The sequence below is a fragment of the Lithobates pipiens genome, unplaced genomic scaffold, assembly GCF_037356315.1.
Source record: "Lithobates pipiens isolate NorthernLeopardFrog02 unplaced genomic scaffold, aLitPip1_a1.2 Scaffold_13, whole genome shotgun sequence".
NCBI classification, from domain to species: Eukaryota; Metazoa; Chordata; class Amphibia; order Anura; family Ranidae; genus Lithobates; species Lithobates pipiens.
The window spans coordinates 488945618-488971834 of NW_027507718.1; the positions used below are offsets into that span (position 1 = coordinate 488945618).

At 42.8% G+C, this 26217-nt stretch overlaps 1 gene segment (V, D, J or C); it reads left to right on the forward strand.

Annotated features, from left to right (window-relative positions):
* Positions 1–25118, forward strand: part of LOC143975543 (Ig kappa chain V-I region S107A-like) — a 27472-nt gene extending 2354 nt beyond the window's left edge. The window contains 4 exon segments of the V gene segment in view: positions 1305–1350; positions 12208–12350; positions 20856–20916; positions 24572–25118. Coding sequence covers positions 20868–20916; positions 24572–24897 — 375 coding nt within the window.
* The last annotated feature ends 1099 nt before the right edge of the window (positions 25119–26217 follow it).

Genomic DNA, 26217 nt, shown 5'->3' on the forward strand with positions numbered 1-26217 from the left:
TTGCCCGAGACATGATCCGACGGTGCCGCCGGCTGGTTACAGAGGCAGTGAGATTAGACTGTCTCTGCTTCTATGGCCTTGGAGGACCAAAGCAACATCATGTCACTTCCAGTCCAGGGTGGAGATAAACAATTTTTTTTAAATCTTTTTTTGCTTCTAAAGGTATTTTGACCCCATCCATCAATCAATCAAGAGGACCTGTCATCCTTTTTTCGATGACAAGGGATTGCAAGGGAAATAAAAGTGCTAAAAAAAAAAATGAAAGGGACTGTAATTTGTCGCCATTCCACAAACATGCGTAATTTTAAAGCATGATATTTTGGGTATCTATTTACTCAGAGTAACATCATCTTTCATATTATATAAAAAAAATTGGGGTATTTATATTGTGTGTGGTTTGTTTTTGTTTTTTTTTGTTTTTGTTTTCATTAAAATAGATATTTTTTTTCCCAAAAAAGGTGCGTTTTAAAAACATCTGGTCAAATACCAAGTGACATAAAAAATTTCAACGATTGCCATTTTATTCCATAGGGTCTCTGCTATTATTTTTTTAATATATATATATATATATATATATATATATATATATATATATATATATATATATATATATATATGACAAAAAGTGACTTCTGCACGAAAAGTGTTTTAATGAAAAATATCAAAACATCCAAAGTGTATAGGCCATCACAGTAACAGTTTTGGGCTAATATAGATCACGCCCTTCTTCAAAACATGGTGCCTACATCATCAGTTTTCGGTAGCACCTATGTTTGTGAGCAACTATTTTCAAGGCTGAAGCATACGAAGGGCAAAATTAAAACCAAAATATCTGATGAGCACCTTAAGAATTCATTGAGAATTGCTACTCCATCCAACCAACCAGATATTGATGCATTACAGTTTATCAAAAAAAAGTACTCGGGTACATTATAGCGGTGATCTTTAACTTGTGATCTGCCTGACCATTTCTGCTCATCAACTATCCTTATTGTCTGTTTGACCCAAGACCATTCCTCTTCTTCCAATGTGCCAGGGAAGGTCAAACGGCTGGACACTTCACTAGAGGGAGGATATACAAAGCTCTATATGTAATACAAAACTTGAAAGATGAAACCGATTAGGGTAAAATTTGAACATTGCACTAAAAAAATCACTTGACATTAAACACTACAACAATGACCCAAAATAAATTCTGTCTGAAAATACATTTTTACTTTACTTTCCTTGTTAATAAAGTAGCTGACGTGATGAAATACAAAGATTATAATTTTTCTTTTATATATATATATTTCATTTTTCAGGAGCAACAACGTGAAGGGAAAATTAAAAGAGTAATTCAGGCACAAGGTACTTGTGAAGCAGATCGGGAGTTATTAAAGTTGAGAATGGTTCATAAAGTTTTTTTTTTTTTTGAAAGGTGTTTATTTTGGTTTTACAGCAAAAAGTACAATGGAAACTGACTTGCATTACAGGTACGTAAGGTGCTAATGACTATACCAAGTCATATAGCCATTAATGTACAACGGGCTGGTAGTCCGTGATGGAACAGAAAGATCCCAACAACATTCATACAGACACACATTCAAACCCACACCACACACAACCCCATATCAATGACAGATTTTCAAGGTCCCCCTATGTAACAGAAAGTTCCACACAGAACCATCCCTGGTTAGTGAGTAGGCAACCTTCAGACTGAGTTACATTAGTGGATGACTCAGTAAAACACATGGCCAAGTATTATTCTCCACAATTTTTTTTTTATTGAGCATTAAAAAAATAAAATTAGACATACTATCTGCCAATAGAACTTACAGCAGAGTTCCACCCAAAAATGGAACTTCCGCTTTAAGCACATTTGGCATGTAATTTTTTTGGGGGGGAGTGGGGGCTTCGTTAGGAGGAGGACTTCCTATCCCACTTCCTCCTTCCGTCCAGGGACCGCCAAGGTGACTCCTCCTTTCGCCTTAGGAGGCCCCTCCCTCTAGGCAATCTCCTGGGACACGTGACAGGTCCCAGGAGATCACCTGTCCACTCAGGGAGTGCAGTGCGACTCACGCTTGCGTCGTGCATGCCCAGCCGTGAAGCCGAAAGCTGTTACGGCCGGGTGCCCAGAGTAGCAATGGAGGCACTGGCAGAGAGGAGGGGGAGAGGGGCGACGCTACGTTCGGCCGCATCGCTGGACCGTGGAACAGGTAAGTGTCTGTTTATTAAAAGTCAGCAACTACAGTTTTTTTGTACCTGCTGACTTTTAATAAACATAAAAAGCCTGGAACTCTGCTTTAACCTAAGTGCATTCTATGCATCCGAAAATATACCAAATCAAATCATTATTCAACCCAAAAAAATGTCAAACCAATAATTCCAAGGCCAATAATAAACACGTTATCTCCTCCAATTCCGCAACATGTCTGGTTGACGAATGACCATTCAGAAACAAACTGAAAAGCACGAAATGAAAAGCGTGAACCGAAAACCGTTAAATGAAAAATGCCATAAGAAAAACGCAAATCAACACTCATCCAACATCTGCTAACATGAAATTAGCGGAAGGAGCCCAAAGGGTGGCGCTAAAGAGCTGAAAAACCATGTAGTACGTCTAGTACCCCACTATGTTCCGAATTGTTGGCCAACAGTTGTGTGACCGTGTGTATGCAAGACAAGTTTGAGCCAACACACTTCGAAAACAAAATTGCATGGTTTTGTTGGCGGAAAGTCCGATCATGTGTACGAGGCATTCGAGCAAGAATCTTTGCTAGTATTTTTCCGTCATTGTTTAGGAGAAATATGGAACAATAGGACCCACATTGCAAACTATCCTTACCAGGTTTGGTTATGACAATGAGTGCTTAATTCATAGTTAGGAAGTTTCTCTGCTTAAAGCGGAGGTCCACACAAAAATGGAACTTCCGCTTTTCAGAACCCTTCCCCCCCTCCAGTGTCACATTTGGCACCTTTCAGGGGGGAGGGGGTGTAGCTACCTGTATAATACAGGTATTTGCACCCACTTCCGGGCATAGATCACCGCGGTGGTCGGTGACCTACGCCACTTCCCACCCCCCCCCCCCCCCCCCGCTGGGAGACACACGGGTCCCAGAGACGGCAGGGACCATTCAGATTGCGCTGTGCGACGCAGTAGGGAACCAGGAAGTGAAGTCACTTCCCAATTCCCTTACCAAAGATGGCAGCAGCAGCATCCGAGGACCGAGGGTCTGTTCGGCCTCGGATGCCGACATTGCGGGCGCCCTGGACAGGCAAGTGTCCTTATTTTAAAAGTCAGCAGCTGCAGTATTTGTAGCTGCTGACTAAAAAAAAAAAAAAAAAATTGGGCAGGCCTCTGCTTTAAGAGAGTCCTGGAATGTCTTAAGGAGCCTAGGAGCCAGGTCTTCTGTGTGCCTGGTACCATTCTGAGGGGAGGCCATCTAGGCCCGAAGTTTTACTGGTTGGTAAGAGGTGTATGGCTGTAGTTACTTCCTCCAACGTGATAGGTTTATCTAAGGGAAGTTGCTGGGGGTTACTAAGTGCTGGAAAGTCAAGTGATTCAAAGAAACCCATAAAGGCTTGCTCTAAAGGTAAAGTTGTATCCTCATAGAGCCTGCTATAGAATTCTGCAAAGGTTTGGTTGATGGTCAATGCGTCAGAGGTAGCTGACCCATCCGGGAGTTTCAGAAATCAAACTGTCCTGAAAGTCTGTGTGGGCAAGATATGCAAGAAGCCTACTGTTTTTTTCCCCCATGCTCATGAATATGAGCAGAGAGATATAATTGTTGCTTCCTAGTCAAATCTACAATATGAAACTATTGTAGGACCAGCAATTGGCCACGTCATTCAAAATGGAATCTGAATGAAACAAGGGTCTGTGGTCCAAAGTCAAACCCACCTCTATTATGGAGTGATCAGACACCGTCTGCGAAAGATATGCTATGGACTGGACACACGGCAAGAGGTCACCCGTGGTCAGTGCATAGTCTATTCTGGAGAGGGCAGCATAAGACCTGTAATGGCAGGGGAACACCTTGTCTGGGATACTTCCAGCACCATAAATCTACAAATCTATAGGTATTGCACCCCACACAAAACAATTTAGATTGTAAAGGCTTGAATCTAATTTAGGCTGCAACACAGTTAAAATCCCCAAGATGAGCATAGGACAGTTAGGCAATGTACAATAAATTCAGAGAACACTGTAGCCATGACCAGAAGGGGAAGGTATACTGTGACCAACAGGAGGGGAATTAAATATATAGTCCCAAGTAAGATAATATACTGCCCCTTTAGGGTCCATAATAACTTGGTGACATGAAAATAGTAACCCTTTACGAATTAGAATTGCAACCCCACGGGCCTATTTAGAATAGGTAAGAGTGGTAGTTATGGGCCACCCAATGTTTTTTCAGAACCAAAATCTTAGAACCTATGAGATGAGTCTCCTGGAGACACAGGATGTGCGGTTTATATTGCTTCAGGGCCTTGAAGACAGATGCTCTTTTAAATTTAGAATTCAGTCTGCGGACATTCCACAAACAAATATTTACCTTAGACATAGTGTAGACATTAAAACCTCCAGAGCAGGAGGGACTTCCACGCATACAACATACACACAACAGCAAAATGATGTACAATAGCATAATCATTATCCAAAAAGGGTAGCATTACCCCTGCCCAGCTCCAAAAAAGGGGAGTGGGCTTATACCCCTAACTTGTAATATGCATGGGGTGCATGGCCAGAAACAGAAAGCAAAGAATTTCAGAAAAACCAAATGGTCAGTGTTCAACTAAAAATCAGGGGAAGTTAGAGTAACTCGTCCCATGGCAGCTTGAGCCAGTTACTCTCCAGCAGGAGATGTGTATGGTCGACCAAACTTTCGTTTAACAAATCTTCAGTAGTGGATAACAAAAGCATAAGGGGACAAGGGTGGGGGGGGGGGGAAGATGATTCAGCTTTTCCAACTTAATGTGCGGACATCCATCAGGTAGGTGGGTGTGGTAGTGATTCCCACCAAGATAGGACATCTTGCAGGGAGTGGAAGAATCAAACCCTCCCTTGGTGGGTAACCCGGAGGGCAGCAGGGAAGAGCATGGAGTATTGTATATCCCACTCGCAGAGTTTCTGCTTGACACGCCTATAATTGGCTCTTTGGTTGTGGACTGTCACAGAGTAGTCGGGAAACAGGAACACCACAGCGTTGTTGATCCGGAGACATCCCTTCTTCCTGGCTGCCCCCAAAATGGAGTTGCGATCCCTGTAATTAGGGAGATGAATCACCATTGTACGTGGAGGGTGTCTCTCAGGGAGGGGATGCTCAGGGACTCGGTGGGCCCTCTCAATCACGAAATGGGGAGAATTGATTGAGGCCAAATTCTTGTTCAAGCCAACTTTCAAGGAAGGCTACAGGGTCAGATCATACCAACCAGACGCAGGTTATTCCTGCTGAGACGGTTCTTTCGCGGTCATCCATAGATCAGACCAACCAGATGCAGGTTATTCCTGCTGAGACGGTTCTCGCAGTCATCCATCTTTAGCTTCTAGGGTTGCAATCTTGCATTTGGGCAGGATGGGGTTAATGGTGTCCTCTAAGTCACTAATCCGTTTTTCAGTCTCAGTGACCCGGACACACTTCTGTGTGGTTTACCTCAATGATACCGAGGACCTCCAACAGTGTAGGCCCCTTGCCGTCATCCGTGACATCCTCTTCTGGGGTCGCTTTCAGGGACACGTCCAAATGGTCTGGGAAGGTGGCGGGAAGGCATCCTGGCTGTCCCCAAAGAGATCAAGAGTGGAGGCTAGCCACCAAAACGCCACTCTAGGATGCAGAAAACTTTCCTAACTGGGAAGACTTGAATTAGAGACGATTTTCATCTATGGTTGATCAGGATGCTGCAGAATAGTAGGAGATACCAGAGCTGCACAGAAACACATCTGATCACCTCCCACGCTAGGCCACGCCCCATGGTTTATAAAGTTTAATCACTGGCTATTAGCATATTTTCACGGACATCACCCACATGTAAAACATCAAACTATGTGTGTTATGGAGCATTGGCATCCATTCCTAATGTCATTCCAATGCCGATATAGAGTAAGCAGGTACACTCGCACTACTACACACCAATGTAAATGCTCAAATTTATTGTCGCACACTTTTGCCAAAAATGATTCAGGCCATATTTTTTTTTTTTACTTGCTTTTGAGGCTTTTTTTTTTATTAGCCACCGCAATACCGCTGTACATATACAGTATCTCACAAAAGTGAGTACACCCCTCACATTTTTGTAAATATTTAATTCCATCTTTTCATGTGACAATACTGAAGAAATTACACTTTACATTGTAGCAAAGTAGTGAGTGTAAAGCTTGTATAACAGTGTAAATTTGCTGTCCCCTCAAAATAACTCAACACACAGCCATTAATGTCTAAACCGCTGGCAACAAAAGTGAGTACACCCCTAAGTGAAAATGTCCAAATTGGGCCCAAAGTGTCAATATTTTGTGTGGCCACCATTATCTTCCAGCACTGCCTTAACTCTCTTGGGCGTGGCATTCACCATAGCATCACAGGTTGCCACTGGAGTGCTCTTTCACTCCTTCATGACGACATCACGGACCTGGTGGATGTTAGAGACCTTGCGCTCCTCCACCTTCTGTTTGAGGATGCCCCACAGTTGCTCAATAGGGTTTAGCTCTGCAGACATGCTTGGCCAGTCCATCACCTTTACGCTCAGCTTCTTTAGCAAGGTAGTGGTCATCTTGGAGGTGTGTTTGGGGTCGTTATCATGTTGGAATACTGCCCTGCGGCCCAGTCTCGAAAGAGAGGGGATCATGCCCTGCTTCTGTATGTCACAGTACATGTTGGCATTCATGGTTCCCTCAATTAAATGTAGCTTCCCAGTGCCGGCAGCACTCATGCAGCGCCAGACCATGACACTCCCACCACCATGCCTAATTGTAGGCAAGACACACTTGTCTTTGTACTCCTCACCTGGTTGCTGCCACACGCTTGGCACCATCTAATCCAAATACATTTATCTTGGTCTCATCAGACCACAGGACATGGTTCCAGTAATCCATGTCCTTAGTCTGCTTGTCTTCAGCAAACTGTTTGTGGGATTTCTTGTGCATCGTCTTTAGAAGAGGGGACGATGGCCATGCAGACCAATTTGATGCAGTGTGTGGCGTATGGTCTGAGCACTGACAGGCTGACCCCCCTCCACCCCTTCAACTTCTGCAGCAATGCTGGCAGCACTCATAGGTCTATTTCCCAAAGACAACCTCTGGATATGACGCTGAGCACGTACACTCAACTTTTTTGGTCAACCGTGGTGAGGCCTGTTGTGAGTGGAACCTGTCCTGTTAAACCGCTGTATGGTCTTGGCCACCGTGCTACAGCTCAGTTTCAGGGTCTTGGCAATCCTATAGCCAAGCCCATCTTTATGTAGAGCAGCAATTCTTCTTTTCAGATCCTCAGAGAACCATGTTGAACTTCCAGTGACCAGCATGAGAGTGAGAGCGATGGAACCAAATTTGACACACCCGAGACCTTGTAACACTAACGAGTAACATGACACCAGGGAGGGAAAATGGCTAATTGGGCCCAATTTGGACATTTTCACTTAGCGGTGTACTCACTTTTATAGCCAGCGGTTTAGACATTAATGGCTGTGTGTTGAGTTATTTTGAGGGGACAGCAAATTTACGTTGTTATACAAGCTGTACAATCACTACTTTACATTGTAGCAAGGTGTCATTTCTTCAGTGGTGTTGCATGAAAAGATAGATTAAAAATGCCAGGGGTGTACTCACTTTTGTGAGATACTGCATGTACGGCCTAGTATTGAGCTGGCTATACTAGGATAAATAACGACAGTGAATAAAAAAAAAATCTACTTCCCGTTATAAAACATATCCAATAAAAAAAATCTAATTTAGACCAAAATGTAATTTACTACATATCTTTGGTTAAAAAAAAATTCCAGTAAGTGTATATTAATTGGTTTGTGTGAAAGTTGTGATTTCCAACTAAGGTGTATACATGTATATAAAAGTGTGCGGCGCTACCTTAAAATACCAAACGATATGAACAAAACAAAACAAGCAGAAGACAAAATAAATGTGCAAATAGCAAAACTCAATGCTAAAAGCACATACACCACAAATGTGTATACTGGCTAAGAAGTGTAAATCACCTATAGCAATAAAGTAAATCACAATCGCATATAATGTGCATCGATGCAGACGAAGACGATCCATGAGGTACAAAGGAGACATTGCTGGAAGTGGCAGCAGAGGAGAGTGGAGATCCAATCGATATGGAATTTGAGGTGAAATCAGAAGAAGAAGAGAGGTATGTGAGGGATGATCAGCAGTCTATGGAGGAGGATAGAATAACGGGGACATTTATAGAGGAGGACACTCCTACAGATTTCAGCACAGTACTGGCACTGGATTACCTTGTGGGATTACCCTGTGAGACTATCTTGTGAGGATTACTGAGAGAGAAGGAACCATTTCATCTATTCCCCCTACATGTGTATCTGACCCTGCGGGGTCTAGCATTAAGGTGAGAGACTGGGGGAAACGGGGGATGCACTGGTGGAGCACTGAAGGTGGTTTGTGGAACACGTCTATTTCCGAGTGAATACGGCATGTTGTTATCAGCATGTTTGGATACTGTATTTATTTATTAAGCACTGGAACATCAGCTTGAACATTTTTGGACACTTTGTTTTTTTGTTTTTTTTCTATATTTTTATCACCATTTTGCGATTTTTGCACATTGTATGTGATCTTCATTTATCACATTGTTATAGGTGATTTGCACATTTTATATTGTATTTAATTTTTATTATTTTGTAAACACTGGAACAGCAGTTTGTACATTTTCTAGGATATTTTTTTAGTATTATTTTGTGATTCTTTGCACATGTTATGCGATTCTTTGCACATTATATGCGATTGTGATTTACTTTATTGCTATAGGTGATTTACACTTCTTAGCCAGTATACACATTTGTGGTGTATGTGCTTTTAGCATTGAGTTTTGCTATTTGCACATTTATTTTGTCTTCTGCTTGTTTTGTTTTGTTCATATAGTTTGGTATTTTAAGGTAGCGCCGCACACTTTTATATACATCTTTTTAAAAAGTGTTGAGAGCATTATTTGTGTTGGCAGCTTCCTTGTGTTTTTTTTAGTTAATTAGCCATTTATTAGGAATTAGTTAATTTAGAGGGGTTGTGCGCACTAGTACTTTACTTTTTTAAGGTGTATACATATTGTTGTTTTTAGCTATAGATGCTAAACTGGTAATGGCGGTCAGTGGCGTCACTGGGGTTGTCACCTGCTGCTGTAAAACATGGTGTCACCCCCCCCGGATGGGATTGGGGTGATGGCTGGAGCGGGATGGGATAAGGGTGATGGATGGAGCTGGAAGGGGATGAGATCGAGGGAACGGATGGAGATGGGATCGGGGGAGGAGGAGAATGGAGCCGGGATGGGAGCGTGGAATGGATGGAGCTGGGATGGGAGTGGGGGAATGGATGGAGCTGGGATGGGATTGGGGGAATGGATGGAGTCGGGATGGAATCGCGGAGAAGGATAGGAAGGATGGAGCCGGGATGAGATCTTTGGTTTCGGGGGTTAGAGAATATGTGCTAGGGGGTGCTTTGGGAGGGGAGAGGAATTGTGCTGGGGGGGTAAAACTTCAAATCTGCCCCCCCCCCTCATCTAGCACAAGTCCTTTCTAACCCAAAACAAAGCACCCCCAGCTCATAACCTCCTCTAACCGCCCCACCTCCTCCCTAAAATCACTCCTGGCAGCATAAATGTTACCTGCCAATTCCCCCCCCCCCCCCGGTGGATGCTGTGGCGTGGTGTTCCTCCTCCTCTGCACTTTCACCTGGTCTGTGCACATGAAATGTTAGAGCCGAGGAGGAGGTGGCTAATAATCCAGTCTGCAGTGAGTGCAGCCGGCGGGGAAAGAAATTTGATTGCGGCACGTGGGAAGGTTGGATGACTCCAGGCACCCTGTCTGTCACTGCCTCACTCCCCCCCCCCCCACACACACACACGTATGGAGCTTAGGAGATCCCAGTCGGGGAGGAGGGGGGAAATGTGACGCCCTCTCAATGCGGCGCAGATGCCAGTCTGCACCTGGTGTCACCTGGGGGTGGGACACATCCCCATAGCTAAGCCACTAATGGTGGTGATCAGCAACTTATACTGTGGGAAGCAATCTGTCACTAACAAAAACTGGCTGGGAGGGACAGTAACTCACTGACATTGACATTAATACAGTGATCAGTGATAATACTGTACTAATGACACTGGCTGAGAAAAGGTTAACATCTAGGAGCATTTAAGGGGTTAACTGTGTACCTAACAAGTGTAATGTGTGCTGCTTTTACTAACCAATCTGGCAACTTTTTCTCCCTGCTTTTCAGCAGAAAAAACAGCCAGATTACTGTTCTGTTTGTAAACACAGAACTCTGTGCTGTGATTGGACACTGGACACAGCGAATCAACAGGTTTTAGCTGAAATCAATCATAGGCTGAAACCTGCTGACAAACTCATGCTGTGTTCAGTTACAACACGGATCAACAGGGAGTATGAGCATGCACGCCCCAAACCTGGAAGTAAGCTAGCAATGTACATGTACGTTGCTGTGCCTGCACCTGCTGCCCACTTGCAGTATGTTTGTGGCAAGTGGTTAACACAGCAATAAACAAGCATGCAAAGATGCAAATATAGCCTTAACAGACCATTGGCTTGTAAACTGGTGATGAACTACGTCTTGCTATATAGGAAAGTTCTTCTGTAAAAGGAACTTCAGTCAAGTTCCTCCACCCCAAACTCGCTCATCCATGTCCTTATAGGAGGTATCAGTGATTACTTCATAGTGCCAACATCCTAAGTTAGAAGCACTAACTTTAAAGTGGTTGTAAACCCTTACAAACCACTTTGACCTACAGGTAAGCCTAGATTAAGGCTTACCTGTAGGTCCAAGAAATATCTCCTAAACCTATACAGTTTAGGAGATATTTACTTGAAGACAGCCACCGCTGTCTACAGCACGTGCGCATGCGTGGGAATGACGTAATCGCAGCGCCGGAGCAGCGAGACGAAGAAGATGGACGCTCGGAACTACAGGGGACAGCGGAGACTTCGCTGGCTCCTGTGTCAGGTAAGTGACACATAATGGACTACTATGCAATGCACAGTAGTCCATTATGCTTTACCTTTGCAGTGAATCAAAGAGGAAGTAAACTCATCAGGGTTTACTTCCTCTTTAACTGCACTTAGGTATATATATCAATCATGATGAGGTAGAAAAATTGTCTATTAGAACACATAATTAAAAAAGATAACACGGAGTGTACATTACAACAAACTGAAGGTGCTACAACTGTAATAGGATGGTGAGATAGAGGAGATCCTCTATATCGCTATCCTGCTACCGTTGTAGCACCTTCAGTTGTTTTTTAATACATTTTGTATTATCTTTTTTAATTATGTGTTCTGATAAACACTTTTTCTAACTTAATATAATTCTTATATATACCGTTAAAGTCCAAATCCAGGGGGAAGACATTTGTTTGATCCATGTCCTTTATGGACCTTGCTTTGTGCACTGGTGCACATTTATGTTGGAACAGGAAGTGGCCATCCCCAAACTGTTCCCACAAAGTTGAGATTATGAGTTACCAGTACCATGGACTGTCCAGCTGAAGTGGTAATCAACAATCCCAGATGAAGATCCAATGGGTTCAGTGGGAGGACAATATTGCATTTAGTAGAAATTAAGATAGATACTTCTTGCCAATATTTTTTGATACTAGGGCAGTCCCACCAGATATGGCGTAGGGTTCCCAATTCATTACAACCTCTCCAGCATTGTGGTGAAATCCAAGGAATAAATTACAACCAGCCTGGTTGAAGTAAAATACCACTTGTGAAAAAGCTTTTGCGGGGATTCCCAGTGGGAGATAGAATATGAAATGCGTAGGGGTTAGGTTAAAGTTTGATGCCATAGTTTAGGTGAAGGCGGAGTGTCTGTGAGTGAAGACCAGAACTTGATTGAGGGGGACGGCTGGTCGACAGGTGTGGTTAGCAAGTTGTATGCCAAGGAGATTCTTTTTGACTGATTGGATGTTAAGCATTCCCTGCAGTTTCCTGAATATTAAATTTTTGTTTATTTCTTTATGACAGTGATAATTACATATCCACCAACCTGGACAAACCCTGGGATAGAACATTTTCAGGTGATACCTGTGGACACAACATCTGAAGAATACAAAACCGTAAAAAAATATTTTCTGCAAACCTCCGGACATTCATATAATGATGTGCAGGTAGAGTATTATGTTTTTATTTTTTATGCAGGAAAAAGAGAAAATTTCACACCCCCAAATTACCTTGTTAATTGTTGTGCCAGGCTTAAAATTTGAAAGAAGGGCATGGGTAAATTATGCTTATCCTCTATAAACAATAAGACTAAAAGGCATTATCTGGCAGCTGTCCATGCATGATCTGCAAATGATTGTTCTACATGCATTTTGTTGACAATTGAGCTTTCAGGAGGAATCGCATAGCTCCCAACTGACCCTGATTTCGAGGGACTGTCCCTGATTTGGAGCAATGTCCCTCTGTTCCTCATTCCTCCTCATTTGTCCCTCATTTTGGTCTGATCTATGTAGAGGTATATAAAAAAAAGTACTTTTTATCCATCAAAAAGTGTTTTCTAGCGCCAAACCTTTCACCTGATTGCTGCATTTGTAAATTTCAAAAGCCAATATAAATGAATAGTGGTAAAAAAAATTTTTTTTGTACAATTCTCCTTTAAGGGGGCGTGGCAAGGGGTGTGTCCTATGCCTGCATGCTTTTGCTGATAGGTGTCCCTCATTCCCATCTCAAAAAGTTGGGAGGTATGGAACTGAACTCTAAAAGCTTTGCCCAAAAAAAATAAAAATCTAGTCACCAGTTTTTCCTGTGGTTTCCCAGCAGCTAATATTTGCCTCATTACTGATTTACCATGCCTTGTTATGCAGTGTCTCTGCATGGAGGCAACCATCTTGGTATAGACTGTGCTTTGCTTCCTCATGTTAGAGCTTCCAGCAAGGGAGCAGAGTCAGAAGAGGCAGAGTCCTAAATGATCTTACAAAAGCAGATATATTTGTTTACCAACTTCATGCCCTGGAGGATTTTATCCCCTTCCTGACCAGAGCACTTTTTGCGATTCGACACTGCGTCGCTTTAACTGACAATTGCTTGGTCATGTGAAGTTGTACAAAATTTACGTCCCTTTTTTTCCCCCCACAAATAGAGCCCTCTTTTGGTGGTATTTGATCGCCTCTGCGGTTTTTATTTTTTGCACTATAAATATTTTTTACTTTTTGCTATAATAAAAATCCCCCAAAAAAATATATATATATATAAATTGTTTTCCTTCATTTAGGCCGATATGTATTCTACATATTTTTGGTAAAAAAAAATCAGACGATCGGCTCTCCTCTACTCGTGTCTGACAGACACGAGTGAGGAAAAGCCAATCACTGGCTCTTCCTATTTACACTGTGATCAGCCGTGATTGGACACGGCTAATCACGTGGTAAAGAGTCTCCGTTGGAGACTCTGTACCGAGATCGTAGTTGCGGGGTGTCAGACTGACACCCCGAAACAACAATCGCCACGATGGGTGCCCCCAGGGGTGCGCAGCAGCTCAAAATCCCGTCATTTGACAATGTGCGGGCGGCAAGTGGTTAATCCATCAAATGGGGTCAGTTAGCGTTGATGAAATTGTATGTATATGGGTAGGAAGGGTAGTGCTAAATGACCCATTCTCTGAATGATCTAAAGTTGTAAAGGTTGTGCCTTAGGGTTCTGTCTTGGACAAATGCTGTTCAATTTGTTTATTAATGATATAGTGGTAGACCTAGATGGCAGATGAAGTTCAGTACTGAGAAATGCAAAGTTATGCACAAAAATAAACATGCAAAATACACATTGTGAGGGGCTTCTCTAGCCACTGCCCGCCGGCTGTCATATGACGTCCTTGACTTTGAGCGGATATATCTGAATGATGTCTGCAGCTACAAGCATCATTCAGATATCTGCTTTTTCAGCTGGCGATTCCCTACACCATAAGAATGATCATAGCCGATCTATGATCGTTTAGAGCAGGGATATGCAATTAGCGGACCTCCAGCTGTTGCAGAATTACAATTCCCATGAGGCATAGCAAGACTCTGACAGCTACAAGCATGACACCCAGAGCAAGAGGCATGATGGGACTTGTGATTTTGCAACAGCTGGAGGTCCACTAATTGCATATCCCTGGTTTAGAGGCTGAGGCAATGATATGATGTCACTCCCGGCCTCTGCATTCGAACAAACGGTGCTGACTCGTGTAGGAAGTGGGAATCGTTTTTTAAATTTTTTTTATTTCAGGCTTCCCAGCCTAGAAGTGAGATTTGGGGTCTTATTGACCCCATATCTCACTGTAAAGAGGACCAAATAGGAATGCCATATTCTTATTACAAGGGATGTTTACATTCCTTGTAATAGGAATAAAAGTGATTTAACAATAAAGAACAAAAAAATAAAATAATTTAAGCGCCCCTGTCCCCGTGTGCTCGCATGCAGAAGCGAACACATGTATATGTCCCGCCCACATATGAAAACTGTGTTCAAACCACACATGTGAGGTATCGCTGCAAACGTTAAAGTGAGAGCGTTAATTCTAGCCCTAGACCTCTTTAACTCAAAACAGGTAACCAGTAAAAAATGTTAAAGCTTCACTTATGGGAATTTTTAAGTACTGAAGTTTGGCGGCATTCCATGAGCGTGTTAAATTTTGAAGGGTGACATTTTAGATATCTGTTTACTTGGCAGAACTTCATCTTTCACATTATGTAAAAAAAAAAATGGGCTAACTACACCTTTTTTTTTTTTTCTTTTTTTTTTAAGCACAAAACTGTTTTTTTTTCCCCAAAAAAATGTGGTGGTTTGACTGGCAGCCTTATCCGCATAGCCCCCTGAATGAAAGCCCGCACAAGGGAATGTGATGCAAGTGGCTTCTGGAAAAACACTGACAAGGCCGAAATCTGCACCTTGATAGTGCTTACGGCCAAATTCATTTCTAGGCCTGACTGGAGGAAAGCCAAGATCCTACTAGTGACATACTTTCTAGGATGCCATCAACTGGGTTCACACCAGGAAACATATGCCTTCCAGATTTTGTAGTAAATAAGCCTGGAGGACGGCTTTCTGGCATTGACCAAAGGAGAAAGGACTGACCCTGAATGCCCACGATCCCTCAGAATGTGGGTCTCAGCAGCCAAACCGTTAAACTCAGACTGTGTAAAGCAGGATGATAAATTGAACCCCGTGAGAGTAGATCTGGCCGGAGAGGGAGGATCCACGGCCTGCCTACTGCCAACTTCACGATCTCTGCGTACCAAGGTCACCTGGGCCAAGCCGGGGCTACCAAAAGAACCGACTTTGTTTCCCTCTTGACTCTTCCCAGAAATCGTGACAGGCGGGTACGGTGGGAAGGCATAAATTAGATTGTACTGATCCCAGGGAACTGTCAGAGCATCTGACCCCTGAGCAAGTGCATCTCGTCCTTGACACAAACTTGTCCAGCTTTCTGTTGAATCTGGACGCAAACAGATCTACGTCTGGAGTGCCCCACTTGTGACATATGTTCCGAAACACGTCAGGGTGCAGAGCCCATTCTCTTGGGCACAACTGCTGGCGGCTCAGAAAATCCGTCTGCCAATTTTCCACTCCTGGAATGAAGACTGCAGAAAGGCATGGAACATGCCTTTCTGCCCAAGCAAGTATGCGATTCACCTCTTTTTGTGCAACCAGACTTCTGGTGCCACCCTGGTGATTGATATAGGCCACTGCTGTGGCATTGTCGGACTGAACCCGAACAGGGAGACCCCGTAGTCTGTAAGACCAGTTTATGAGAGCCATATAAACTGCCCGGATCTCCAAAACATTTATGGGCAATAGCTTCTCGATCGCAGACCATTTCCCCTGCGAGCATGTCTCCTCCAACACTGCTCCCCAGCCTGTCAGGCTGGCATCTGTAGTTATAATCTTCCATGGAAGAGGAAGAAAAGTTTTGCCTTTCAGCAGATTCTTGGTTTGTAACCACCGAACGAGACTCTTGCGTGTCCCTGGGGATAGACACATAGGAAGATCCAAGGCCTGGGGCTTCCTGTTCCAAGCCGCAAGGATGCATCTTTGCAGAGGCCTTGAGTGGAACTGGGCGAATGGAACGGCCTCGAAGGAGGCGACCATTTTCCCTAACAGTCTCATACACAACCGAATGGGGGAAGATCTTCTGCCCAGAATTAGGCGCACCAGACCCCCTATAGCCAAGGCTTTTGGCCTTGGTAAAAACACCCCGCCCTGAGCGGTGTCGATGACCATGCCCAGATACTCCAACCTGGTAGCAGGCTGTAGGGACGACTTTTCTAGGTTTATAATCCAACCTAGGCTTTCCAGGTGTTCTAGCGTTCTGGTAACACTGTGGTTCAGGAGCGCTACTGTTTTCTCTATGAGAAGTAAATCGTCTAGATAAGCCATCACGGTTATACCCTGAGCTCTTAGGTTTGCCAAGAGAGGGTCTAGAATCCTTGTGAAGACTCGAGGAGCGAGACCGAACGGCAAGGCCACAAATTGAAAATGGCGCAGATTTACCGCGAACCTTAGATACTTTTGGTGTGCGGAAAAAATTGGCACATGAAGATATGCATCCTTGATATCTATTGATGCCATAAACTCTCCCCTTTGCAGGGAGGAGACCACAGAGCGTATTGACTGCATTCAGAAGGACCGGATGCGTAAAAACAGGTTGAGATCCTTCAGATCCAGGATAGGTCTGACACCTCCATTTGGCTTTGGAATGGTGAAGAGATTCGAGTAAAAGCCTGAACCCTGTTCTTTTGGGTCCACTTCCACTATCATCCCCTGGAATGGTAAGTGATCTAAGGCCAGAAATAGTGGTCTTTGTTTTACTGGATCCCTGGGGATCCTTGACCTTAGGAAGCGAGAAGGTGGAATCTCCTGAAACTCTAGCTTGTAGCCCAGAGATAGCGAGGAGGTTACCCACTTGTCCCGGATCCCTTCCCGCCAGGCTTCTGCAAACTGCAGGAGCCTTCCCCCCACTCGGCTAAGCCGGGTGCCCCTTTACAAGGAAGCTTTTGGGCAGAAAAAGAACGCCTAAATGATGGTCGTTTGCTTTTTTTGATTGGAAGGAGAGTAGATTTACCCCCTGAAACTTTTTGGACAAACTTGTCTTATTCTTCTCCAAATAAACGTTCCCCCTTAAACGGGAACCCAATCAAATGCTTCTTGCATGATAGCTCAGCTGCCCAATTTTTTAGCCATAGGGCCCTTCGCATGTGTACCAACAGGAGAGACAAACAAGATGCTTGTTGGATAGAATCCAAAATCGCATCAATCATAAAACACAGAATTTGCAGTATTTATGCATAATCCTCCACTTCCTCACTGGGAAGATAGCCAAGCATCTGCTTAACCTGTTCCTTGAGGAACTGACACAACCTCAAAGCTGCGATTGTAGGTTGCACTACAGTGCCAGTCATGGAAAAGGAGGCTTTCAATAATGTTTCCAGCTTCTTATCAGTTGGATCCTTAAATACCTGAGCATTATCCAAAAGGACAGGTCAGGTTTCTATTGACACAAGAAACAGCCGCATCGACAGATGGGACCCCCCATTTCTTGGTGAAACTTTCCTCCAGAAGATAAAGCATAGAAAACCTTTTAGGAGGAGCAAACAGTTTATCGGGATGTCCCCAATCCTCATACAACAATTTATCCATTAAGGGATGAATTGGAAAGGAAAAGGCAGTCTGTGGGATTTTCCTGACCCCCAGGGAAGAAACAGAGGATGTGGCGACCTCAGCAGCGGGCATTCTGAATGTGGTACGCACCAACTCAGTATAATATTGGACTGTTTTCTGAGTGCCTGGGAGGAGGGGACTCTCTCCTCTTCTTCTGACTCATCCAACTGCTCATGATCCCTGTCCCAAGATAGGGATCTCTCCTCATTGTAGGAGGTGTCATCTGAAAGAGGAATCTCAGCAGAGGGAGGGGATCTACCCCTTTTTCTGCTATCTTTTAGGGAAGCTGAAATAAAATTCATGATTCTCCCTTCAAAACCCTCCAATGTAGCCTTAAGGGAGTCTTCAGTGACATATACCGAATGCTTACTGCCCACAGCTCCTGTGTCTTCCACTTACAGCTGGCGCTGGTGCTCTGGGCTTTTAAAAATTGCCGCTTGGCGCCTGCGCAGTAAAGCTCCGTGCACGCCGATGTGCACGGCTCACAACCACAGGATTTTTTGGGTTCCTTCTCAGAGGAATCTCTTACCTGGACCTTGTAAAAGACTCTGCCAGAAACTTTTGTGCCACTTTGTAAATAGTACACCAAGTCTGGTTTTCCCAGAGCCCAGTCTTCCAATAGGAGAGGACTTGCAGGCAAAACCTTGTTTCTTCGGCTGACGAGGCCCGGGTACCATATCATCTTGGGAGTCAAAATATGATGTATGTCCCGTGATGTATGATCAAGAAAAAAAAAATTTCTTTTTTTTTATAATTTTTCCAAAGATTTGTGGCAAAAATAACATCTTCAAAAGAATCAATGTGCCTATCAACAAATACCTTGGTGTGTCACCTTTCTAAAACGGGGTCATTTGGGGGTGTTTCTACTGTCTTGGCATTTTAGGGCCTCCAAAAATGTGATAGGTAGTCAGGAAATTCAATACCCTTAAAAGCCTGAAGGTGGTCATTGGATTTTGGGTATGTGGCTAGGCTGCCAAAAAGTCTCACACATATGGTATCCCCATACTCAGGAGAAGTAGCAGAATGTGTTTTGGGGTGTAATTCCATGTATACCAAAAGCATGTTTGAGATATACTGTATCTCATTAAAGTCACAAGTTTGTCTGAAAAAAAGATAAAACAATATTTTTTAGCATTTTCCAAAAACTCATGGCAAAAAATATAATGTTCTATATTCCATTTGTTGGTGGAACAATCACAAGTGAAATATAAGGATTGCACATTAATCAATCAATTTGCATGAATTAATTAGGTTATGAATAACATGTTTGGCATGTTTATATATCAGCACGAATACTTTGCCCCGTCCACGCGGTCGGAGATTCTGACAACCAAAATAATTCCGGAAGAGGTCCGGAAGTGATGTTGCATACACACGGTCGGACTCAGTTGTCGGAAACTCAGATTGTACATAACGTGATGGCGTTATTTCGTTACGACGGGACTACGTTCAGGCTAGTAGCCAATAGCTTTGGTCTACAAATTTGATCTGAGCATGCGTGGCACTTTGTCCGTCGGAGTAGGCTACACATGATTGGAGTATGTCCGATCGGAGCATTTTGTCGAAAAATTTTACTGGCAAGTTGGAAAAGTTGGTCCGTCGGATATTCCGACAGACACAGTCCGATGCAGACCACACACAGTCGGGATATCAGACAAAACGGTGCGATAGGAAACATTCCGTCGGAATCTCCGACCGTGTGTACAAGGGCTAAGAGTCACATAGGTAACATAAGAGGACTATACAGCACTTACTGATTGATTAATGACATTAGTTTATAACGAAGAACATTATGCATGTTATTTAAGTGAATATTTTATTAATGGAATTTATTATTTTGATGTTGGTTTGGCATGTTATGTTTTGATATGTTTTTAATCTAATATAGAAGAGCAGTTGTTTTTGGAAATAAATGTGCCTAAGCAGCTTAATGAGAGAAACTAAATTTTTAGTTTAGCAAAATTTTAGTAGTCAATAATTTTACAGCAAACTCCATGTTTTCAAAATCATTCTGGTCAGCCTCAAACAAGAACACCACCATTGTTAGGATGGTGGAGACAGAAAAATATAGATCAGGTCGATGTTTGCAAAAAGAGAGAGCTTTGAGAGCCTTCTGATTGTCTAAAGAGTTTATTTAGTGCATTCTTCTGTGATGAAGAAATTTCAACTTTCAAAATACCATACCATAATACTGTAAGTTCAAATTCTGCATTCTATATTATTTACAATAACATTTTGCAACATCCCCACTACAGTCAGTTGATATGTCTATCAAGTAAATTACATTTTTTTCAGACATTTTGCTCTTCAGACTCACATGGCAAGCTTAATTTCATTTGTGTAGGCTACAATGAAAAAAACAAAACAAAAAAAAAACAATAATTGTTCATATATAGAGCTTATATATTAAAAATTTTAATTTAGTCAAAAGTTATTTTTTTTCAAAAGCAATAGTGTCCATGGGAGTGACTGCATACACAAAGCATGACAAGCCTTCATTAGAGCCACCAAATGATGGGCAAACACCGAAACTGAATGACAGGGACTGCCAAACACTAATAAGGATTGCGGATAAACACTCAGCTCAAAGTTGCTATTTCCATAAAATGTTCTGCAGACAACTTTACAAGGTCAATACCAACGCAAGAGATGAAGCCAGTGACAACGTTTAATTTAAATTTTCGATTTTTGTTTGCTGGTGAAGTCTCAAATGTTTTAAAACAATATTTAGCTTTTCTAACCTGCTTCAGTTTAGGTAACTTATGCCTGTAAAGATGCTTGCAAAAAGTATATAATGCAGCAGATTTTCAGATGCAAAGGTATTAACCAGGTGCTGAAGGGCTACCATGAATAGCATCAAAGAAGAAGATAGATTGCAGATGAGTGGTTTACTCCCATATGTCTGCTGTATGTCAGCTCTGTCATTTAATAATGTTATACTGAATTTCAGTTTTCTGCTATATTATTTATTTTCACAGGAGGGTGCTAAAATGGAAATGTCTGCGGGATTCTTCCTACTTTTCCTGCTCTTTTCTCTAGGTATGTCTTCCTAACCAAATGACTTAGTTGCAGGGAATGTCAAATATAAAAGCAAAGACTAAAGCATACATGGACTTTAAAACTAATATTTATTTGTGTCCAATTTTGGAAAATTAGAAAAAAAGTTTAGCGTTTACCAGGCCCATCCTGTATTTATGATCAAAAGTGAGATTTTACAATACATATCTAACCCACCCCCCCCCCCCCCCCAAAAAAAATGTAATACATTGCAGCTCACCAATAATTTTATTTTATTTCAAGTTTTGTTTTTTCTTTTTTGAACTGGTCATTTTGCCAGAATTTCAAATGAAAAATAGGAAAAGCAGGTTCTAAAAAAGTTTGTTTGTTTTTCTAATCATTACTTGGGTCAAATAGATATTCATTTTCGACCACAGTGACAAGAAAATTCGAAGAAGCAGGTTGAGAAAAGTTTCTAGAATGGTAACAGTGTTCAGCATGTGGCAGTGGTGGAACTACCAGGGTCGTAGCAGTTGTAGTTGTGACTGAGCCCTGGAGTTCCACTACTGTGGGGGAGGCCGAAAAGCCTGGGAAGTGGCTCCAGGGTTTCTGGCCGCAGTTATGAGCACAGAGGGGGTTATTTACTAAAGGCAAATCCACTTTGCACTACAAGTGCAAACTACAAGTGCAAAGTGCACTTGAAATTGCACTAAAAGTGTACTTGAAAGTGCAGTTACTGTAGATCCGAGGGGGGGGGGGCATGCAAAGAAAATAAAAAAATTGCATTTTAGCTTGCATATGATTGGATAATAAAATCAGCAGAGCTTCCGCTCATTTCAGATCTACCCCTCAGATTTACAGCGACTGCATTTCCAAATGCACTTCCAGTGCAATTAAAAGTATACTTTGCCCTTGTAGTTTGCACTTGTAGTGCAACATGGATTTGCCTTTTGTAAATAACCCCCAGAGTGTCTATTACACTCTCTCTCACACTGCCCAGACCACCCCTCCCCTCCTCACACAAACACTCAGACAGGAGAGGAAAGAACTAGAGAGAGCAGGATCTTCTCCTCATCTCGCCCCCTCCTATGTGTCCCTGTGGCCTCACTCACATGCCAATCCCTGGTAGCTCAATGCCTCGCAAAGGGAAAATCATCTAGTGCAGGAAAGGCCAGCATGCACTCCCTCCACAAGGGATCCACAGCTCTCCGGGACAGCCTTCCTTCATAATTCAGCTTCTTAGTGATTGAAAAGAAGGCAACACACAGGTGGGTCAGACATTGAGGGGACTGAAGAGAGTGCATTGTCACCTCCAGAGCTCCTCTAACAACACAGCATCCTGCTGGGGTTTCCCTGGTGTGGTGCACTACAATCCTCAGCATGCTCTGCCATGCTATGTGTATGTATAGCACAGGCTAGTAGGCCTTGCTTGCTGACCACTCCAGGGCCCAAGACTCCATTTATGGTGAGTGAAGCGTCCCTCCCATCCGCTCTTATCTCGCCAGTCTGTGAGCACACTAATGTAAGGGAGAGCTCTGTGGACTGTAATGTAAAGGGGGACTCTGATGTAAGTGGGGGCTTTGGTGAGTAGAGACCCCCTTACATCAGGATTCCCAGAGTACCCCTTACATCAGTGTTCCCCTTTACATTACAATCCACAGAGCTCCTCCTTAGGGTCCTTTCACATGGCCGGACTCTGCCAATCGGATATGCCTGCTCAGCGGGAGATCTCTCCACTGATCTTCGCCGAGCAGGCAGATGATAGGTGCGTGTCTTCTCCACTTGTGCAGAGCGGACACGGGCACAGCTCACTGTTCTTTATGGGCCGGCCTGCCTGTCATCCAATCCACTAGACGGATGGTGAATTGATCCCCATCTATCTGTTTCATTGGATCGGATGCAGGCAGGTGTAAATGGACACAGCTGTTTACATCCACCTCCCCACATAGAACAATGGGTTCTCCGATCGCTTTGCACATGCCCTTATAGTGCAAGTGGAAATTCTGAAGACTCTGAAGCAACAGGGGTTCTGGGAACCCTGATTAAAGGGGAATGCTGGGAATGATGATGTACGTGGATTCTCCATTTACCAGAGATCCCCATATATATCAGAGTCTGCAGTGTTCCCCCTTACATCAGAGTTCTCACTGTTCTTCCTTAAATCAAAGTCCCCAGAGTTCTCCCTTATATCAGAGTCTACACAGTCCCACCTTACAGGGTAAAGGAACCGTGCAAGTTCAGATGTAAATGGTAAACTGCATATTCAGATGTAAAGCAGAACTCCGTGGACTCTGATGTGGGGGGGGGGACTCTTGTGATTAAATAAATACAATTAGAATGGTTATTTGATCACAAAATATATGTATAATGTACACTACAAAAAAAGAATTTGCTGTGTGCTGCTAAAGTCTTTGGGTTTGGCTTGAAGAAAAGGTGGCAACCCTGTCCAAGATGTCAGGAAGTGGTCCTGCTGCAGGATCATAATCAAGGGGCCCCCACTGGGAGTAAAAGACCCCAAGATTATTGGTAAAGGCCCTGGGACCAGATGTCAGGCGGGCCCTTCATGGTTCCTTGCAACGGGGCCTTGTAGGTTCTAGTTGTATGTTCTCTGGTATGTGTTTTTTGTTCAGTAAAGTTCATTCATTTCAAAATCAAATGTTAAAAGCAAAAAAAAAAAAATCTTTCAAATGACAAACAAATGTTCTGAGAGTTTTCGGGACAAATTTTCCTCCCCAAGCAATCGACTCAGCTTAATTGCTTCTGATCAGTGCTTTCACACTGATCATCTGGAAGAAAACGGGGAAGAAAAACGCATGACCATTAAATCCTATGGAACTCTTCACACTGGTCAGTTTCAGGTCTGTTGCATTTCCAATTATCCCAATTGACGCATTACAATTATGTAAAAAATGCATCCAAAATGCACATTTTTGGTGTGTTTTTGAGTCTCATATCCTTTTTTCACAGGTGCAAAATACACCAGAAATGCGACAAAGATGCAGTAAAAAAAACGATGTTTTTGCCACATTTTTGCAAAGAAGCAGTGTGAAAGTAGCCTAAATCGCTCAGAAGGGAAGTCATGGCGATTTAATAGTTGATGTTGAATCACACATTGATCGGATAATAAAACTGAAGCATGTATGACTACCATTAGGTGGGACAGTTCTCTGTCTACAAAGTACAAGAGAACTATAATAGGTGGTCAGTTACTTTATAGGGTATGAAGGAGTGGAAAGAAAGTCAGTGTATAGAATGGAGAAATGTCACATGAAGGCATCACTTATTTTTTTGATGAAATGTTTGATTTATTGGATTTTTCTAATAACATTGTGTATCACTTTATTACACACAGTATAATTCCTACCAGCTCTGTACCATGGTCCCTCTCTTTACATTACCAAAGGAAGTCCCATCATTTTGCATATTATTCTGCTTTACATAAACCGTCCTCATTACTGGAGATAAAAAAAGAAAACGATCTGTTAATCTTAAAAGCCAACAATCTGCGTGTGGCAATCCAAAAATCTCAAGATGCTTTCATTGTATCTGATCTGTATGTTTTGTCTTTACATATGAGGTATTGTGAAATGATATAAAACTTCAACTGACTCAATAGTAGAAGTATGTACCTCCGTTATGTATGTATTTATTATTTGTCAGGTAAAGAAAATAATATAATGTTTTTTTTTTTTTTTAGGATCCCTTGGACAGATTAGAATGGCTAAGACTCCAAATGTCATCCCTACATCACTAAGAGGGACAGTCTCCCTCTCCTGTAGAACCCGTAAAGCTGTAAATTATGCAAATCCAAAATTCCATGCCTTACCCTGGAACCATCAGAAACCGGAACAATCTCCTCCTTTAATTATATATCACGCCTATCGCCAAAATACCGCAGTTCCAGACCGATTCAGTAGAACTGTATCTATACCTGATGTCGTTCTTAAAATTACCAACTTTGAAATACCGAATGAAGATGACTATTACTACATAAAGCACATAGAACACCCGAACACACAGTGATACGGAGCTGTACAAATACCTTCTGCATGTGTGCATGTGTATTAGTATGCATGAAATCTGTATATACTTCCTCAATCTAAGGATCTTCATCTTACAGTTATCCACCTAGAATGAAATGGAAGGTGATCCCTGGATCATATAGAGAAGTGAAGCTATACTGGAGACTATGACCCCAACATATTGTCTTCAATTCCAAATTAAACAAAAGCATACTTTTGAAATTGTGTTTTGTCTGCCATGTTTGTACTATGTGAGCTACCACTTTATGAGACAGGAAGATTTAGAACAAACCTGTCATCAGTAAGTACATAGAAAATGGCCAACCACCTCTTCTCACTGTATAACAGACACCCTCAGGGGCCATAATAAACCTTTAGGCATTGCGATTAGAGAGTCATTCATTGCCAGAATTTTGAGTCCAGGAAGAGCTAGAATTGTAAGAAGTGATCGTAAAGGCTCTTTTTTTAAAAATAACAAACATGTAATACTTACCTCCCGTGTGCAGTGGGTTTTGCACAGAGCAGCGTGGATTCTCCTCTTCTTGGGTGCCTCTTTGCTCCTCCTAACCCCTCCTTCCTTTGAGTGCCCCCTCAGCCAGCAGTTTGCTACAAGGGGCACCCAAGCCGAGTCAGAGCTCCATGTATCCATTCAGACACCTAACCTTGCCCAGCCCCCTCTCTGCCCTGACTGGCTGACTGACTTTGATTGACAGCCATGTGAGCCAATTGAGCCGCTGCTCTGTCTCAGCCAATCAGGAGGAGTGTACTGGATGGCTGAGGGGGTAATGGACATCGCTGGAGAGGGAAGGGGCTCAGGTAGGTGATGGGGGGGGCTGCTACACACAGAAGGTTTTTTTTATCTTAAGAGGGTCCCCAGGTGTGAGGAAAGGTTCAAGGCAAAGCATTGAGAAGTTGTGCTACACAGCCATCCATCACAATACCTGAAAATTGAATACAAAGGATCATAATCTAAAAAGAAAAAAAATTGCATGTGCACATTTAGATCCAAGGTTTGAGTGTATAACACCCTTTTAGTAAAAGGTAGAGTTGACCTAGTAAGCATTTTCCTTATGTCCCAGCTTCTTACCGCTCAACTTTTTACTTTTAGATATTTCCATCGAGTGTATTTAGTATTAAGGGAATATGGAAGATGAAGACTCTGGAGGCCTGGGGCACAACTACAGATCATGGGGCACCATATCATAATTTTGATGGGGCCTCCTGATTACCTCTTTCTGTGGTACCTGGCAGTTTTGAAGTAACAATAATATTTAGGGCACTTTCACACTGGCGTTGGGGGCATCGGAGGTAAAGTGCTGTT